This window comes from Miscanthus floridulus, chromosome 3 (assembly GCF_019320115.1).
Source record: "Miscanthus floridulus cultivar M001 chromosome 3, ASM1932011v1, whole genome shotgun sequence".
In the NCBI taxonomy this organism is placed as follows: Eukaryota; Viridiplantae; Streptophyta; class Magnoliopsida; order Poales; family Poaceae; genus Miscanthus; species Miscanthus floridulus.
The window spans coordinates 37,045,610-37,063,906 of NC_089582.1; the positions used below are offsets into that span (position 1 = coordinate 37,045,610).

Genomic DNA, 18,297 nt, shown 5'->3' on the forward strand with positions numbered 1-18,297 from the left:
GTGAGTTGGTGAGGGTTTGAGGCTTTAATTTGAGGAGGGGAAGGGGAAGGCAGTGAGTGACGCAGCGTGTCGTTGACTGGTGGCTGGGTACCAGACGGCCGGCTCCGCGCGCGCGCGAACTCATACACCTGATCGCGAGGGCACGTGGGGTGGGGTGCAGCCTGTGGCGAATGAACCCTGGTGCACTGCTTAAGTAACTTACACAACTTTATTGAAACATATGGTGAAAATAAGGCGTTGTTGAATGGCAAAAAAAAAAAAAATTACCCTGGTGTCTGTGCACCAGGTAACTTCAACGTGGCTTCGCCCCTAGGTGCAGCCATTGTAGAGTTGTAGTTGTAGCAAAACGAGCGACCAACGATAGAGGAGTACATGTGACAGGATTTAGGAGTATTTGGTTGGGTCGGTTGTCTTGTTTATTAAAGGGTGTTTGGTTCTTTAGTCGCTTCTAAAATTTATATCACATCGAATGTTTAGATATTAATAAGGAGTATTAAATATAGATTAATTATAAAACTAATTATATAAATGGAGGCTAATTTGCGAGACGAATTTTTTAAACCTAATTAATCTATCATTAGCACATGTTACTGTAGTACCATGTTGTCAAATTGTAGACTAATTAGGTTTAAAAGATTCGTCTCGCAAATTAGTCACAAGTTATGCAATTAGTTTCGTAATTAATCTATATTTAATACTCCATACATGTATCAAACATTCAATGAGACAGGAATTTTAGGAGCTCGTACCAAACATGCCCTTAGACTTTCCCTCCTCGCATCCCCAAAAGTCCGTAGTCGGCATTCAATGCCCGCCCCTCCAAATGACCGTTCTAACCCCTAGTCTTTTCTGGGAATTCAAGAGACGGCTGCGACGATTGCGGCAAAAACAAGGGAGGGCGGCTGCCGGCCGAGCAACTTTGCTAGATCTCTTTTTCTTTTTAAAAAAAAATCTACTTCAGAAATACAGGAGACATGTGCTCCAACAAGGTCAGTTTGGCAGACCTTCCCAAGCAGCTTCGAGGCTAAAACTAGGAGAAGTTCTGTCAAAAAGCTTTTTACTTAGAGGTGATTATTTGTTAATTCTGTGAAGGGACTCTTCGAAATGAACTAAGGTCCCGTTCGCTGGTCTGAAACTTAGTTGAAACTGGCTGAAAAACACTGTTCTGGCTGAATTATTATGAGAGAAAAACACTGTTCCAACTAAAAAAAGAAGCCGAACAAGCCATTTTTAAGACAAGCGAACGGGGCTTAAGAGGTTAGCATCTTAAAATGTAGCTTATCCTGATTCGCTCCATGCCCAGAATCACTGTATACATGTGCTTATCCTAGAGAATCATATAGAATCAATTTCAGCTAGAAAATCACTTCTCATAGAAAATTAGCTTCCACATAAAATCTGGAGCAGGAGGGGCTATACCAAACTGGTCCGAACCTTCATCAGCCTATAGCCTGTTCACTTGGTTTTAAACGATCGTAAATTTCTAATCAGAACAATATTTTTCTCTCACACCAAACCAGCCAACAGTAATAATTCACGATCGTATACGATCATTTCAGCCCCAGCCGAATAGGCTGTTAATACTTAGGGTGTGTTTGGTTGAGCTGTGGTTGTGGAAAAAAGCTGTGATGGGATGTGAGCTGTGGGAAAGCTGTTGTGGGCTGTGAGCTGTAAAAAAGCTGAAAGCTGTTTGGTTAAACAAGTATAAAATATACCTTCTATCTTTATCTCTATTGAAACAACTATAGAAGAGCTTTTTATTCCACTAATTTTGAAAAGCAGAAAGTCAAAAGTCAAAAGCAGAGTCAAACCCGCTTTCAAAAATGTACTACGAAAAAGCAGCTGCTTCTGAAAAAGCAGCCTTCAAAAACAACTCCTTTAGTTAGGCTTTTGATTTTTAGACCAAAAGCCAAAGTTAAAAGCCAAAGCCAAAAGTCCAACAACCTTAAAGTTAAAAGCCAAAGCCAAAAGTCCAACAACCTTAAAATTCATCTGTTAGTGAGAAAAAAAAAATTCTCTTCTGCCCTTCGCTCCTTGCCTTCTCTTCTCACAATACTAGAGGAGTAGAGGGCATGCAGCGGCGGCAGCCTGCCCAGCGCAAAGCTATGGGCTATGGTAGCCTAACCGGCGTAGGGCTCGCCTGCCAAGCGCGGGATTGCAGGGACAGCTCAAAGCACGCTGGCGCGGACCTCACCGGCGTGGAGCTCGGTGCGACGGGGAGCAGCGCGACACTCGACGCGATGCAGTGCAACGTGGGGCCCATATGCCAGTGACAGAGAAGGTAAGGGAGGGGGTTGAGAAAAATTACTGTCCCTCTATTTGAGGAAAAGAGGATAGATTTTGAGGGATTGAGAAAATTTTTGGAAAAAGGAGATCTACTGGTACTGTGTTTTTGCACCTCAATCTCCTTTATGTAAGAATATAGGGAAAAGGATCTCTTTTCTCAATCTAGTGGAGTTGCTCGCAGGGGTCAAGTGGACAAACGAGAAGGGAACGAGGTAAAGCATATCGAACAGCCTCAATACCTCTTCATATCCTTATAACCAGGGATTATGGTACTTTTTCTTATTTTAGCAGTCTCTTAATATCTTTTCTTTTTTGTGGTCATCAATATTTGTTTTATCACCCCCTCAAATAAAGGGAGAGTTGTATCTCTCCCGATAAAGGCATCCTCAACGGGCTTTCCAAAACGCTAGCTGAGGTGGAGTGTAAAACGATTAAAAAACTAAGAAGTCGCGTAGGTCTCGTTTGGCTTACCCAGAAACTGTCTTATTCAGCTTGTTTTTTCAATTGGAATAGTATTTTTCTCTTACAACAGTTTAGTTAGAACAGTGTTTTCAGCTAGTTTCAGCCAAGTTTCAACAAGCCGAACGGGGTCACAGTGATAACTTTGTCCAAGACTTGAAATTTTTTGAGAAACGTGTGAGCTTAGCTCTTGCTACCTCGCTAGCGTTGTGGATTTTTTTGTTTCTCTTTCTTCGTGATTGGTCAGATGCTCTCTTAGCTAGCAAGCTGGACAATGTTGGGGACGCCCTAACATGAGGCACATCCCAACTATTACTTTTTAGTATTTTTTTATTATACATCTGTGTACCCATCTTTTGCATAGGTATTTGGCCTGTTCGCTGGTTGGTTTCTAGGCTGGTTTGGACTGGCTGGTACTGATTTATTGTGAGGGAAAAATACTGTTGGCTGGCTGGTTTGGGCTAGCTGAAACCAACAAGCGAACAGGCTGATTATCAGAGATACATTGGGGTACCGCTGAACCAACTCTTCTAATATTCACAAAAGCAATATTATTAAGCTACCCTAATATATAGATATTGGGGGAGTGACGACTTTTGAAACCGGTGGACATGCTCTAGAGGCAAAACAGAGGATCTTCTTCTATCGCCCAAAGTGGACATTCATTGGCAGACCTCAGAAGCATACGTCATACGTGGAAATCTGACTGACCTCCAAAGCATATATGGCTTCTGGAATAGCACTGGGCAGGGATGTTTGATGTTTCTTTGCAACAGTACGGATGTTTATCACTTTTATGGCCTTGTTTGTTTCTCTTATAATCCGTACTTTTTAGCTTATTTTTTTAGCCAGAACAGTATTTTTCTCTCCCAACAAATCAGCTGGAATAATGTTTCAGCTTGTTTTTTCAGCGAAGCGAACGGGGCCAGTAACCAACGCATGGTTCTGTTGTGGTGATATATCAACATTGCCCTGTTCGCTTGGCTGATAAGTCATGACTGAAAGTACTGTTAGCTGATTTATTATGAAAGAAAAATATTGTTCGTTAACTTAAAAAAAATACGGCTTATAAGTCAAGCAAACATAGCTCGTCTTGAGACACCTTTTGCAAGGTCTGGCATCGTTTTCTACTTTTCTTAACGATCTTGCTGGGAAAGCCATCTCCTACCATGACTACGTACTACCACGGTAGCTCCAACTACTTGCAGTGCCTTTCCCTTGAGAGGAAAGGAGATTGATGTGCACCACAGCAATATCTGGAACTGGGAACGAGCAAGGCCCTAATTCTGGGGCTGCACAAAGGAGTAAAAGGACCAGGACTAGCTTCCACCCCCTCATCCTTCCATCCTGGGATACAGGGGTGCACCACTAGATTCTACTACCCCTCCCCTTGGAAGCAGTTTAAGGGGCTGTTTGGTTCCTTCCCCACCTCCTAAAATTTCTGTCACATCGAATGTTTGGACACATGCATGGAGTATTAAATATAGACTAATTACGAAACTAATTGCATAACTTGCGACTAATTTGCGAGACGAATCTTTTAAGCCTAATTAGTCCATGATTTGACAACGTGGTGCTACAGTAAACATGTGCTAATGATAGATTAGTTAGGCTTAAAAAATTCGTCTCGGAAATTAGCCTCCATCTATATAATTAGTTTTATAATTAATTTATATTTAATACTCTTTATTAGCCTCTAAACATTCGATGTGACATAAATTTTAGGAGCGCCTAGAGAACCAAACACCCCCTAATTTCCACAGCATTCCATTTCTGTCAGGCAGGCAATTGGTGCCTTCTGAGCCCCAACCAACCTGTGCACAAACTGAAACCAAGCAACTGGACTGGATGCATTCCATTTCTGTCGTCAGGCAGTTTTTGCTTGCCTCCATCTTGCAGCTCGACTTCAATTTGGATGCACATTCTACAGCAAGGTAAAAGTGATGTCATATCATATCATATCATGCAGGTCAACAAAGCATTATTATCTGCTAGCTAGACTGGTTGGCATACAAGCTGGGTTTATTCCTTGTTATTATGGTTGCCTCCGAGTAGAAAGCATATGTATATTTATAGTAGATAGACTCTAAAAGCATGCACCAGATTACAACACGGGATGCGCTCTGCTCCTCTGCCAATTTACAGATGATTTCAGGGCGGTTCATGCGAACACATCACGTCTCACTAAAAAAACAGAACGGGTGGAGCAAAACTTGGAGCTATAAGCAGCCAGGAAGATGATTCATGGAAAGAAGGTGGTGGTCTCGAATCGGACATGTCATTTGGCGATACAAGGGTCTGTTCTCAGAATGTCAAAATCTACAAATATCATGGATGTGTTGTCCTTGGTTCGCAAATTCCTAGCTTCGTTCAATACACGGTTGGCTACTTTAGCCGCTGAGGTGCTGTCACCAGAGTTCCTCTCCTTTCCCTGCACATTGTGAAATGTGAAGGCAAGCAACGATAAATTCCACTGCAGCTGCAGAACAATGACAGGAAAAAACAGTTGTCAGATCTTTTACCTCAACAACAAGCTGTACCGCCTTTTTCGTGCTGATGACATCCCAGAGTCCATCACTGCGTACATACAAAAAAAAAAAAAGACTAGTCAGCAGATGGTTGTATTATATCGCTAGCATTACCTTGATAGCATTAGGAGAACAGAAGTTACCTAGCAATAACGGCGAAAGCTGTGCATGCTTTGGTGATACGAACAGCTTGGCTCACATATGGTTCTGAGCTGAAGCGTGAGTCTTGCTCCTTAAGAAACTTGTCTCCAAACATCCTAGCAAGATTTAGTCCTGTTGAAACAACAAACATTGATTATGCCTCCACCGTAAATGGGAAAAGAATTCAATGGAAACGGAGCAAAATATCATACCATTAAGACGAACTTCCCCATCTTTCAGGGGCTGCCCAGTTCTTGCTATCCTAGCTCTTTCAGTTGCACTAGCTACTCGATGATCTTCAGTCATATCAATTGTCTTTCCATTGACACTGAAAAATCTTAGGTTGTTATCGGACTCGGAAACATGTTACTAACAATGTTTTCTTTTTATGGATGTTAGCAACAATGTTTGCAATTCTACACCATACAGGATGTTAGCAGGAAAAACTAACATATCAGCTGGCTTGCTTATATTTAATAAAAAATCTCTGCATGGCTTCAAGGGGGGGGGGGGGGGGGGGGGGGGGGAAAGGCAAACCTCTTACCTCATTACACAAGCAGAATCACCAAGATTAGCACACTGGGCAAAACAATCTTTATTCTGATCAAACCAAATAAGAAGTGCTGTGCCTGTACATCCCTGAGAAGGGACAAATAAAAACCGTAAGCCTTAACAGTTTGTATCAAGGTAATTCAAGGGAAGAGTATGCAACTACTACTTGGCAAAGCAACACAAATGACTAACGCATATAAGAGGACTCCGATTAGACTACAAATTTTCAGAAGCAAACAACCATTGCTATTTCTGGGTAGGCATTCAGACCAAGGGAGGATTCTTACAATATATGCTTACATAATAAGATCTCAAATCTGGGAGCAAAACTACCTAGAAATCTGTATACTAGAGATGAATTCATTTCAGTAAAAAGATTGGAAACCAGAGAAACCATTTCAATTAGGACCAAAACAACTTAATAATGTGTACTCAAGAGATGGGATCAGCAATCAGACAAACTGTGTCATGACTTGTGACCCCAACAGAAAAATAATTGTTGACATCACTACAACAGTAAGATTTCTTGATAGGACTGATATATCAAACATGGAAATACATAACGTATATTAAGTCGAGAGGGGCAGCTCTAAAATACTAAATATCACAGCCTTGCAAGTTGTGAACATATAAACAAACCTTTCACAAAATATAAAATTCACTTGGGTAATAGGAAGATAAGTCTGAACTAAAACTTCAACAATAGCATCTGGCACATGACAACTAGATAAAGGGTGAACCTCGTACTGATGATCGATTGCGGCTTCTGTCAAAGTAAAAGCATATCTAAGAACATCAGAAGCATCAGAACATGATTGCACTCGTTCTTTTGTTTCAGGATGAGACAAAATGTATCCCAGATTTTCTGGAAGAATCCTACAAATTGAAAGGGAAAACATCAGTTTTGCATGGTGAGATTAAAATATCCAAATATTAAAAATAAAATATATGTGCTGGTTCATTTGGAGTTAATTAATACAAGAAAATCCCCAGATACTAGGATGAAGTGATAAACTGATGCCATGCAATGCATAGTCATGCATCAAAGAAGCACAAATGACTAACTTGCTGACAGCTTTGGCAGCTCCATCCCCACCATGTCCATCAAAAATTCCAAAGAGCCCAAACTGCAACAAAATCAGGCATAAGAAAAAAAAAAAGAATAAAGAATTTGGAAGAACTATCTGATTACTGACATGTTCAACACCCTGCAGAGGACACTGGCAAAAGCTTATGTCTTCCATTGGAAGTTTCCTTCCACTTCTACGTGCCACCATTGGATCAGATGCCATACCAACACCAGCAGGAACTCGTTGATTTTGCAGTGAAATTTGAACCTTCAGAGGTAGAAACACAATTGACTTTTTTTTTAAAAAAAAAAGAACTAACTATTAAAAAATTGCTATGATGCTCAAAGTAAGCTGAATGTTAAGCACCAGAAACTTTAAGACCAAAAAACATGTGTATACTTCAAATCATGAATTCGGACCAGATGAACAGAAATCATTGGACATTGTGGTGGTTGCAGTGTTTCAACCAGCCCTCAACAAAGTTAGCTGAATGAAGCAAGCATCCATACAAACAATGATGATCAAGCATCACTTAGCAAGTCCAGTAAGCCAGCAGCTAGCATTCATTCAATGTTCTAAAACAGTCGCCTAGACCCACACAGGTGCTAGGCTACACAATCCACCCACACCCATCCTAGTATCACGTGACAGCTTAAGTGGCACCATGCCTCCTGCAGAGTTTTTCAGAACACTAGCTTTAACAACTATTCAATTTGTAAACAATATTGTTGACACTTGACACTAGAAATAAACCATTCATTATGATTTCTCCAATAACAACACACTAGACGAACTTTTCCCCTACTTATGGTCAGATACTCAGATGTGTGGAAATTCAATGGGTAATATATGACAATAAGTGGTCTACAGAGCCACATATGGGCTTGCAACAGAAGGGAACACCAGAGTCATGATTTTGAGGACAAAACCATTCTTAGCAAAAATGAACTCATATGCATAGATTAAGCTTATATACCAAAACTAGCCACAAGAGATTTACGGCACATCATATGGAATGAAAGTGGAAGAGCACACCCAGAAGCATGAAAAGAAAATCTCAATAACTATATTCCATACATTCATCAGCTATACGTGTGCTTTAGGGAATAGGTTTTAGATCCCTCATGATATCACTATTTTGATGCTGTTTTTATTTTATTTTCTCTTTATTTTCCCTTCTTTTTGGTGAATCATGTTGGATTTGATCTCTAGCCTATCCCAAGTTGCTTGAAACTAAAAGGTTTTGCTCTTCTTCTTGTATGTTCCATACAATCGCATCTGGTGAATGGAGTTCAGTAGTTTATAATAAGCAGTAGGACACAGAGTCTGTAATTTAGTAATTTTTTATATTCAGTTTGAACTAAATGTATGAGATTATAATGGCCATGTAAACCTACAAAAGATGAAGTGTTTCAGATTAAGACTTGTGAAGATATCAAGCATAAGGATCAAGACTTAGGATTTGGTATGAGCATATGCAACCAATTCTAGAAACATATCAACTCTGATCAATTCCAAAGGATTCAGACTTCTATGAGACATACAATGCAAGTTCAGTAGACTGTATAGTTGAACTACTAAAAGATCCATAAAATATTTTACCAAATTTGGAAGAACTAGAGATGCTGGAAGTATATTATGAACTTACAGATAGTTTAGATGAAGTCCCTAGAGTTATAATATCACCATGTGCAAGTTCAGCAGGTTCACCCCAACGCCTAGACTGAGCATTTGGATGGTGAACCGACTGGGAGTTCAAGAAAGTTCCATTCAAGCTGCCCATGTCCACAAGTTCCCATTTTAATGTCTGCAATATACCAATTATCACTGTTTTGGAGGTAAGGAAGAATTTTAAATTGTACTGCAGCACATAAGTAACTAGATGAGCGAAAGCATCTCAAAGACTGTAACAAACTACAGATTTGGTCAATACAGTAGACAACCAGATAACATTTAGAGGCTCTACCCTACACAGTTTTCTAGTGAGCCAATTATCAAGCTTTATCCAGTATGTTTCTGCTCACAAATAAGCAGCTAATGATATGATGGTGCTGACAAAAGTAAGCATGACTAACCTTGCAAGAACAGTTTCTGCCATGGAATTTTAAATTATTAGGTTTGAAACATGTACCCGTAGCATCCACACTCACAATATTGAGTTTTTGAGTAACAATTTTGGACGAAACATACACCTAAATTTTGATGATCACAAACATACATAATGGTACTTCTAAGGTTGATCGATAGCATCACTTATTCAGTTTTCAAAGCTAAAAGTACAGAAATGCAAACATTTCAAATCACATTAAATTGAAAGTACAATAGAAACATAAATAGTTCTTGAACAACTTACCTTTGCATTCCAGTTTATCTGAGCATGTTTCCCTGATACTTCAGAGTCCTTGAACACTAAATCACTAGGGGGAACCCTTCCAAGAGTTATTGGGAGCATAGAAGGTCTACTTGACTGCCGACAACAGCTTATTCCATGAGATGGACCAGCTATGACCTCTAAATTCAGGATGCTATCTGCACTTCTAACAAAAGATTGGATGAAATGGGCATATAAATGCCAATCTTTGCAAGCAATGGACTATTAGAATGTCCAGGTCAAGTTTGAAGGATAGCTTACGATATGTATTATCCTTCAGAGAAACACTTCCATTATGATTATCCTCTCCAGAAATCCTTCTTCTGTGCTTCTGATCAGGTGTTGGCCATTTTGGTGGTGTACATTTTAGTGTGCTTCCTAATCGAAACTCTTCAGAAGTATCATTTTCAACATTGATTACATGAGTTTCTCCTACAAAATCAGTAGAGATTATCAGTAACTGGAAAATTGTTTTTGTAAATCCATAATTGGAGCAATCCAACAAAGACGAGAACATAGCTGATACTCCAACAAGGCTACTAAATGGTTGGATATGATTATGCATACCTTGTGTAGCATAACATTCAGCAGGATAAATCCTCCCTGTATCAGTAATTGCATGACTTCTAGGCGAAGTGTTACTCCTATTTGTTTGAATCTTCGAAGGTTCTCCTACAGAACTTCCGAGAAAACTATTACTCTGTCTAGAGTGATCGCCCCTATTTTCAGAAAGAAGAGGCCTATCTATATCCTCATCCTGCAAGTAGAGAGTGTAAAGCATTGAGACACCAATACAAGTATATCCACATTGCAATTAAAGAAAAGAAGAGCTTGATGTAGATCGTGTAGTGGAAATGCCTCAGTGCACAATTACATTTCGTTATAACTAGTTATCATAAGCATTCCATGAAAGGCAAAGGTCAATTGATGTGGCTACCACTCCACAGAAATTATTAAGGAAAGTGCCAAGTCTATGTCTAAGAACATGGATCATTGAATTAGTTTTTACAACCCTTATGTCATGACTTTCAACACAATTTTTTTTTCTTTTTCTTTTTACTTTTATGACTGATCTGCTTGTGTGAGGAAATGAGTTACTGACAATAACCAAAGCTCCTGCACAAAAACATTGGAATGAAGAAAGCCCAAATTTAATATTTCTTTCAGATTCCTTATAAAATTAAGTGTCATTGCCTAGGTCACAGCATCCAGCATGTTCCCGTGCATGTAACAGCTCTGAGAGAGAAAAAAATCAGCTCAGATTTCTTATCAGGGAGTAGATGTTTTTTGTCCGCTTGGGAGCTAGATACTCATTATTCATCATGGTCCATTAACTAAGGAAATAATAAGCAATCATTTGACATCATGATCACTGAACAACAAAATGTAACAACAATACTTTTCTCCCACTGCTGGCCAATTCATAGCAATTGATACCAACGTAAGCAGCAACGACAGCCTAATCAACCTTAAGCATGACTCAACAACTCCAGTGGCGCAAATCAAACAGCCTCAAAACATCAATGCAATACTATTTATCTACAAGACTACAAGAAACAAGCCAACGGCCAAGAACAACTAGAGATGGACCTCAACACCGTATGAATCAGAATCACCAACGTTTGAAGAAATCACACAAAGTAGAGAAAATGCGCCACAGGACAGGCCCAAGAATTCTCCGGTAATGGCGTGGCAGCAAGGACCCCCAATCCCCCAATCGACCGGCGATCCCTGTGTATATATATATTCTTCCAAGAAAATACTGGGACCAGCGATTCGCGTAAAAAACATCGAGGCTTCGCATCTTGGCGATTCGAGGCAACAAGAAGGGGACAAGAAAGCTTGGATCTTGACCTGGACAGCGACCGGGGTCGGGGCCGCCGCCGCGGTCTGGAGCGGGCGGCGCTGCCGCTGGCGCTGCCCACGCTGCCGCCACCATCGCCGGAAGGCGAAGACGACGAGGACGAGGATGGCGAGCGCGGCTATGGCAGCAGCGACGAACACCAGAGGAGGGGCGGCCATGGAGGGGGAGAGGGAGAGGGGAGGGGGGGCTAAGATGGCTGCATCGCCATCGCCATTTCTTCGCTGTACGCGTGCGCGTGTGTTGTTTGCTAATCTGTTGTCCGTGGGTTTCTTGGGGAGCCTATTTTTGGGAGCCAAAGCACATTTTGGGGGTTTTTTTCGGTTGCTGCACACATGAATCTTGAGCGCCCACACTTTTCTTGCGAGTTTTACTTCTCAGTTTCTAGTTTTTTTTTATTGATTGTTCTTATTTTCGGAACCGGTTTAATTTTGGTATCATTTTATATTTCAGAGCAAGTAGCATATAATTGCTTGTTAGTTTTAGTCTAAGTTTTTTCAAGTTAAGGAATATGGTTCCATAATATTGAGAAATGTGGTTTTTCTTTGCTCGCATACTCTTTAAATCCATTTTGTTGCATATACATTGCCTTTAGAGGACTGCATCATCTTTGATAAAAATATATGTCTCATATACATTGTGTTAGAATCCTCCATGTAGCATTTAATTGACCCATTTATTTATTTATCTATTTTTTATGTAGTATTCTCGGTCAAGATCTTTTTAAAAATTCTTTAACAACTAATAAAAGAGGCGAGACATAATTTTTTTTAGTGAGATGGATAATTTGATGAATTAAGGCATCAGAGACCAAGTTTAATAATGCATAAACCATGAACAAGAGGCTTGATATATAGACATAGAGCCATTATTATTTTAGTTGTACAATCTTCTTCAAGAGACTGTATTTTTTTATTTCCGTGCTCAGATTTGCCACTAAATATTGCATAACTTAAAATGGACTCACCTCACTTCCTTGACCATGCCTGGTGGAGGTATAAAGGGGAAAAATATTAACACCTTTCTAAAATGGGTCAGATCCTTTTAAAAGAAAAAAAAAGTTGGTCAACTCATCATCTAAGACAAGAGCTCATAGAGCAATGATAATAAGGGGGCTGTTAGTAGGTTGTATTCTGAGTGGAGAAGGGAGAGGAGATACAAGAGACGTCGTTTGTAAGCCAGCTAACATACATCAACCAAAAAACACACAATAAATCAGAGTGAAAAGCTAACTTGGCGGAAAATCGATAGGAATAGGACGGTGATACGCAGTCTGTTCGGCTGGTGCTGATACGATTGTATATGATTATGGATTATTACTGTTGGCTGATTTGGTATGAGAGAATAATACTGTTCTGGCCGAAAATTTTTGACCGTTTACGATCACACCTAACAGGCTGAAGACGCAGCACTTTCTGGTTGCATGCTAGTAGTACAGCCTGCAGGGCAGGTGTACAGGCGGCGAGCTGGCATTGGAAGCCTTTGCGTGGCCAGCACAAGTCAGCGAAATGACCTCACTCATAACCACCCTGATCTGAGGGTCGCCGCCGATTGGCCGGCCGGATCACGGCGTGGGTGTCCTGCGACTGCATGCCAGTACAATGATTAGCTTCATCCGTCGCTTTGGATTTGATCTGACCCAATCTAGTACTAGCGCACGCAAAACTGTGAGCTAGTAGTTCAACTCTGCTTGCAAAGGCACGGCCTGAAATGAACCATCGAATCTTTGGGGGACGATGCGGATGAACGTGAGCTGAGACAAGCAGAGGGGCGACACAGATAAGGCTAAGGCCGACAGATCAACTAGCAAGAAGCAAAGCAGAGCAAGCGGCCAGATGAGAAAACAATGCTTAGATTCTACTCCTACTGGAGCCGTCGATTAATTCGATTCAGCTCAACCACCCACCTCGGCTTTTATTTCTAGATCATGCACTGCTGCCACGAGTCTCTTTCCGCATTCATGCCGAAGCGTGACACATGAATGCCATCACAAATTTTCTAAGGAATTCATCAAAGATAGAATTCATAAGGCACTGAAAGGTAGTAGGTGCATTGGTAAGTCCAAAGGGAGTGACTGTGTACCGAACATGACCATTATGATTTTTAAATGTTGTTTTGGGTTCATCTACAGGGTCCTTTCTTATTTGGTGGAACCCAGACTTCATGTGTAGCTTAGCAAAGCACTTGGCCCCAGCTAAGCTCAAACAAGGTCTCATCTATAAGGGGCATAGGGAACTTGTTCTTTATAGTAAGTTCATTTAACTTCCTATAGTCCGCACATAAACACACTACAAGAAATCTTGGTTTCTGTGACAATAAGATTATGACGATGAAAGCCTGTTTCATGTCGCAGAATGCATTCTATGACACTGTAGTGACAATGTAACTGTCATCATAGAAGGTATGTCACTAACCAGCTTCTATGACCACCAGAGGACACTGTCATAGATATAGTGACAACAATTCTTCTGTCACTAACTAGTGACAGCAACATCTATCACTAAACTTGTCACAACATATGGTGACATGTCACAACATATACCATCCTTTTTTGAACAAGGATAGTTGGAAAGGCAAAAGGACTGATACTTCTAGAGATAATGCTTGTGGCCAACATGTTCATAACTTTTATTTCAATCTCATCCTTTAAAGTAAGGTTGTAGTGAGCATGGTCTCTTTGTCAAGCGATATAGTCAAAGTGTTTTTCTGTATTCTTCAACTATATGAGTTTGTCTCAGAGTCAATTGTAGTGAGGATGGCCCCCTTATCATGTCCTTAGTAGTTTTGGTGATTGAAATGACACAAATGAGCAATAGGACTAACATGTGTGCCAAAGTTTACTTAGATCCTAGGGGTGGAAGGAAAGAAGTGGTTCAAAGTCTAGAGAATAAACCGCAAATAAATCAACAAACAAAATATTATGAACACCTCACGATTTGGCGCACAAAAATAAACTCATCAGACTATTGGGCGTTCATCAGGTAATGCGCAGAGACAAGGCACGCACTATGTAGATTAACTTACTAGATAGTCTGGTGATGGGTCAACAAGGGTGTCTGATGATTGGTTGTTCGTTTGACAACTAATAGAGGCAAAAGGTTCTAGGGAATATTTGTGAACACCAAACCATCTGGTGAGTGCAATTTTTGTCAGCCTTTGCCAATGGATATATTTCAATGGAGATATATATACCTCATACGTCTAGTCATTTGGGGTGGTGGAGTACCTTGAGACTAAAGGAAACTAGTTCAAGGGTTAGAATACTCCATCCACCATATATGAGTGCTTGGTGATCATATATAAGGCTTGTAATATTTCTTAGGGATTTATTACAAGTGATTAGTCTTTAGCTTGAGAGCTAGAGTACATGAAACAGGGTGTGTGCCTTTGTAATCTTGGTATATTGGAACACTTGGTATTACTCTGGCAAAGTTGACGACCCTCCTAGATTTGTGTGGAGTGGTGGTGACTTCATGTGCAGGGGCAAATTAGACCCACCACTTAGTGGAGAAACCATAGTGGATGGTCGCACGATGTCTAAGAGAGTCAAGCAGCAATGGTAAGCCTAAGGGCCTGTTTGGTAAAGCTCCACTCCTAGATTTTCTGGCTTAGATCCTTAATTCTCTAGTGGAGTGATTCTACTTGGTTATGGTAGGGGAGCAAGGTGGGGAGCAGAGTGATTCTTGTGGACTTTGAACAGGGAATAGTGGAGAGCAGGTTTTTTTAACTCCCACCTTCCAGTATAATGGAGAAGTGATTCTTACCTGCTTCCCACCTGAATCTATGTGAGATTTAGCTGTTTGGCATGGGAGGTGTGATTCTCATGAAGAATTTGTTCCAAGGAGCCCTACCAAATGGCCCCTAAGTGGCTTACGACACTTGCCTTTGTTGGTAGGAGCCTTTATGGCAAGCCCAATATCATGGATGAGAAAAGGATCAGCATGAACTTACCTCAATTGAGCTCTAACGTGGTCCGAGGGTTGCATTTTGTCAACTAACATCACAGTATGCCTTGTCTTGACTTGCCTTGAGAGTTTAGACCTCCTTGTTTGAGCTCTTTACTTACCAAATTTATGTTTCTACACGTGCTTGATTGTGTGGCTTTACCTTTCCTATTAGCTTAGGTTTTTATAGTATTAGCTCTTTGTTACAAATCTTCTTGGGTTTAGGTAAGTAGAGAACATCAAATAAACCTAAGTACACATCTTTCTAGGTAGTTATTTTGGTTTATAAAGTAGAAATTTAAAGAGAACCCTAGGTTATGTTTTTAGTGACCCAATTCACCCCTCCATCTTGGGTCATCCACTCTAAGGTTCCTCTCATCAATAATTTTAACATCTTGCCCCTATGGGTGGTCACTTCAAATCCAGACAATATCACCTTCTGAAATTGCTCCCAACTCTGAAACCTTGACACAATCTTGTAAGACCGATACTATTTGGTAGCCCTATCTATCAAAGACATTGAGGTGGTTGTGACGTGAAATGCTTTAGGAATTTGATAAATTGTGAAATATGCATGATCCTTTACAACTAGATATGCACATCTGCCCCATCAAACTTCAAGAAATCCATTTTGGAAGCAAATTTATGAAGACTATTTTGAGAATCCAACAAAACCAAAACTAGCCCCCCTTGATCACCCGCATAATAAAAACCAAATCAGTTTCTTAAGATGAAGTGGGGAAATTCACCTGCATAGTATGGAATTGAGGAGGTGGTAGAGGTGGAAATTGAGGATGCGGTCTCATCAGCTGTGGACCATGGTGATCCAGAGGTCCCACTCTTAGAGTAGGAAACTCCTTGAGATCATGTGCGACATGAAGTTGTTCTTGCTGAGCATCTCCTAGAAAAGACATCGACGAATCCACCTTTTCTTGCACTTGGTCGACCCGAGTGGCCTGGTCGATGCACTTGGTGCCGAATAACTTCCTTGCAGTCATCGTGAGCTTGTCCTCAAACATTTTGCACAACCTCGCCTCTGCATCCTCCATGGCAGTGCAAATCTACCAAGTATGAGCCACTTACTAATTAGGAGCCATGGTAAATTCCTCTACTCCAAAATGAGTGAATTGCAGACCTAGAATAATTGCAGTGGCAATAGGGATATGTCTATATATTTGGGGAAGAACTTAGAAGAGATAGATAGAGATAAAGATAGAGATAGAGATGTAAGAAGCAGAGAGGAAAAATAGGAGAAACGGAATTGGGAAAGTGAATTCAGTTATTATTCATCATGTCCCCCATATGAGCAAAGTCCAATTCTAGGCCAAGACACTGATGTCTCATTCGGGATCACATGTATAAGTACCAGACTAATATTCCCATTGCTACATTCCCCTTTTTTCTTCTTGATAGTGCTAGCTCACTCCTATGCAGCGTCCAACCACGTGACATGACATACTAGTCCTCCTGACTTGGCCACTTCTACTTCTAACTACACACAGATTTATCTTCTCTACTTTGCTTAGTGTTTACTTTGTAAAACATACCTTTGGTTGTGTTGTAGTGGTTATTAGCATAGTCATAGTTGTATGCTTGTTAATTCGAGTAGTATCACACTCTTGCTCCCGATCACCGCCCTTAAACGGGTGCTCTAGTAGATTTGTGTGTGCACAATTAGAGTAGTGAGATATAGTGTAGAAATGGTGTCTAAACTATACTTTGCACATGGTTAATGCTTGCCCCATGGATTGTTTGTGGTAGTCAGTAGGTGGGATAACCCTATCTAATCTCCATATTCCACCACGTGGATCAAGCAAGTTATTAAAAAGTAGAACCAGCCATGTGGAGCAGTGGCACTGTTAAATCTGTTGCATTGGTCATCTAGACATCCCTATGTGCAATTGTGTGAACTGTATCTTGCTTGTTATAACATGTCTTGCTAAGTAGAACCACAGAAGTAGAGATAGATCTTAGGAAATCTTTGCTCACTTGTTGTCCTCCCACCTAGCTATACCTTATTTGTATCTTTGTGTGAGTTATCTCTATCTTTGATGTCATCATTACCCTATCTATTTATCAATTATGCCCACTATACTTTGATATCTAAGTTATGGCATAACTAAGATCTCTAATTTATTATTATTCATGGCCACTACTTTCTCTATGGATTAAATAAATAATGATACCTTGGAATACTCCTTGGTAAAGTACTACAACAATATTCTATGTGCTTGTAGAATATTCTATTTGGGCATAAGAAATACCAGCAATCATCAGAAACCTTCGGTGACCGTGACTCAATTGGAGAATTCAGTGACCGCGCCACATCTAGTAGTCATTGCCAACCGTTGGAGATCCCAAGCTTTAGTGGCAGATCTTTGGTGATCACCAGAGTTTTCAAGTGAGGCTAAAAACCTTCTGCGTAGCCTCTGTGTAGCACCTTTATTCTCTGGTGCCTAGCACCAAAAGGTTCCAGTGCCCTCTATCTTCTCCGTCACCTCTAGATCTGAACTCCGCATTGGTGTGGTCTTCGGTGACCACCAGAAGTAATGTGAGTTCTTCTCCTTTCCCTATTGATTGTGGAGCCACCTAAGCTCTGGTCACCTTGGCGATTTTCATACCGGTCTAATTGTATGTAGTGCCAAGCTATGCTTTGGTGCCTATCATAGAGATATCCGATGGTGCACTCTGGTGCCCACTGAGCTCCATTTTGCCATGTCTTTTTGTCTATGATTCTTTCACCTAATGACTTAGACTTCTTGCTTTGCTTCTAGGGTCTTCAACATAGCTTCTAAACCTTTGCTTGAGATGTTGATCACTTGGTATTCATTTTAGCCTTGTCCAATCCATCCTTGCATTCATAGCACTAAAACCTTGTATACTAGAAAACCACGTTGGTTTCAATGGCCATGTTGTCACTCAATCACTAAGGTAGCATTTGGTTGGGAGGCAAGGTGAAGTAGGACGGTCCCATCTTTGCTTTCTAGGACGAACGAGATGAGATGGCTCTATTTTCTATTTGGTTCACGAGGAACGGGATCGACCCATTTTATGTTTGGTTGAAGGGATAAATAGGACTGGGATG

General features: G+C 40.6%; 1 protein-coding gene across 2 annotated transcripts; it reads right to left on the reverse strand.

The window, feature by feature from the left end:
• Nucleotides 1-4,724: 4,724 nt before the first annotated feature.
• Nucleotides 4,725-11,540, reverse strand: LOC136545466 (protein phosphatase 2C 70-like). Of its 2 annotated transcripts, none has more exons than XM_066537482.1 (13): nucleotides 11,262-11,540; nucleotides 9,975-10,164; nucleotides 9,669-9,839; nucleotides 9,390-9,565; nucleotides 8,685-8,843; nucleotides 7,163-7,303; nucleotides 7,032-7,093; nucleotides 6,707-6,842; nucleotides 5,959-6,053; nucleotides 5,627-5,751; nucleotides 5,417-5,546; nucleotides 5,268-5,322; nucleotides 4,725-5,176 (listed from the first exon to the last, which is right to left on the reverse strand). In XM_066537482.1, exons 1-13 carry the CDS (start codon nucleotides 11,427-11,429, stop codon nucleotides 5,024-5,026), a joined length of 1,761 nt encoding a protein of 586 aa, XP_066393579.1. In that variant the 5' UTR covers nucleotides 11,430-11,540; the 3' UTR covers nucleotides 4,725-5,023. The 2 variants fall into 2 exon arrangements, with proteins under 2 accessions (XP_066393579.1, XP_066393580.1); XM_066537483.1 differs by having other exon boundaries at nucleotides 4,726-5,176; nucleotides 5,627-5,742; nucleotides 11,262-11,539.
• Between the last annotated feature and the right edge of the window lie 6,757 nt (nucleotides 11,541-18,297).

Coding starts and splice junctions, on each gene's coding strand:
- LOC136545466 (XM_066537482.1), bottom strand. CDS start 11,429: ATGGCCGCCCCTCCTCTGGTGTTCGTCGCTGCTGCCATAGCCGCGCTC. Junction 6,054..6,706: donor CAATCGATCATCAGTACGAG/GTTCACCCTTTA, acceptor GTCCCTTCTCAG/GGATGTACAGGCACAGCACT. Junction 5,752..5,958: donor GATTCTGCTTGTGTAATGAG/GTAAGAGGTTTG, acceptor TAACAACCTAAG/ATTTTTCAGTGTCAATGGAA.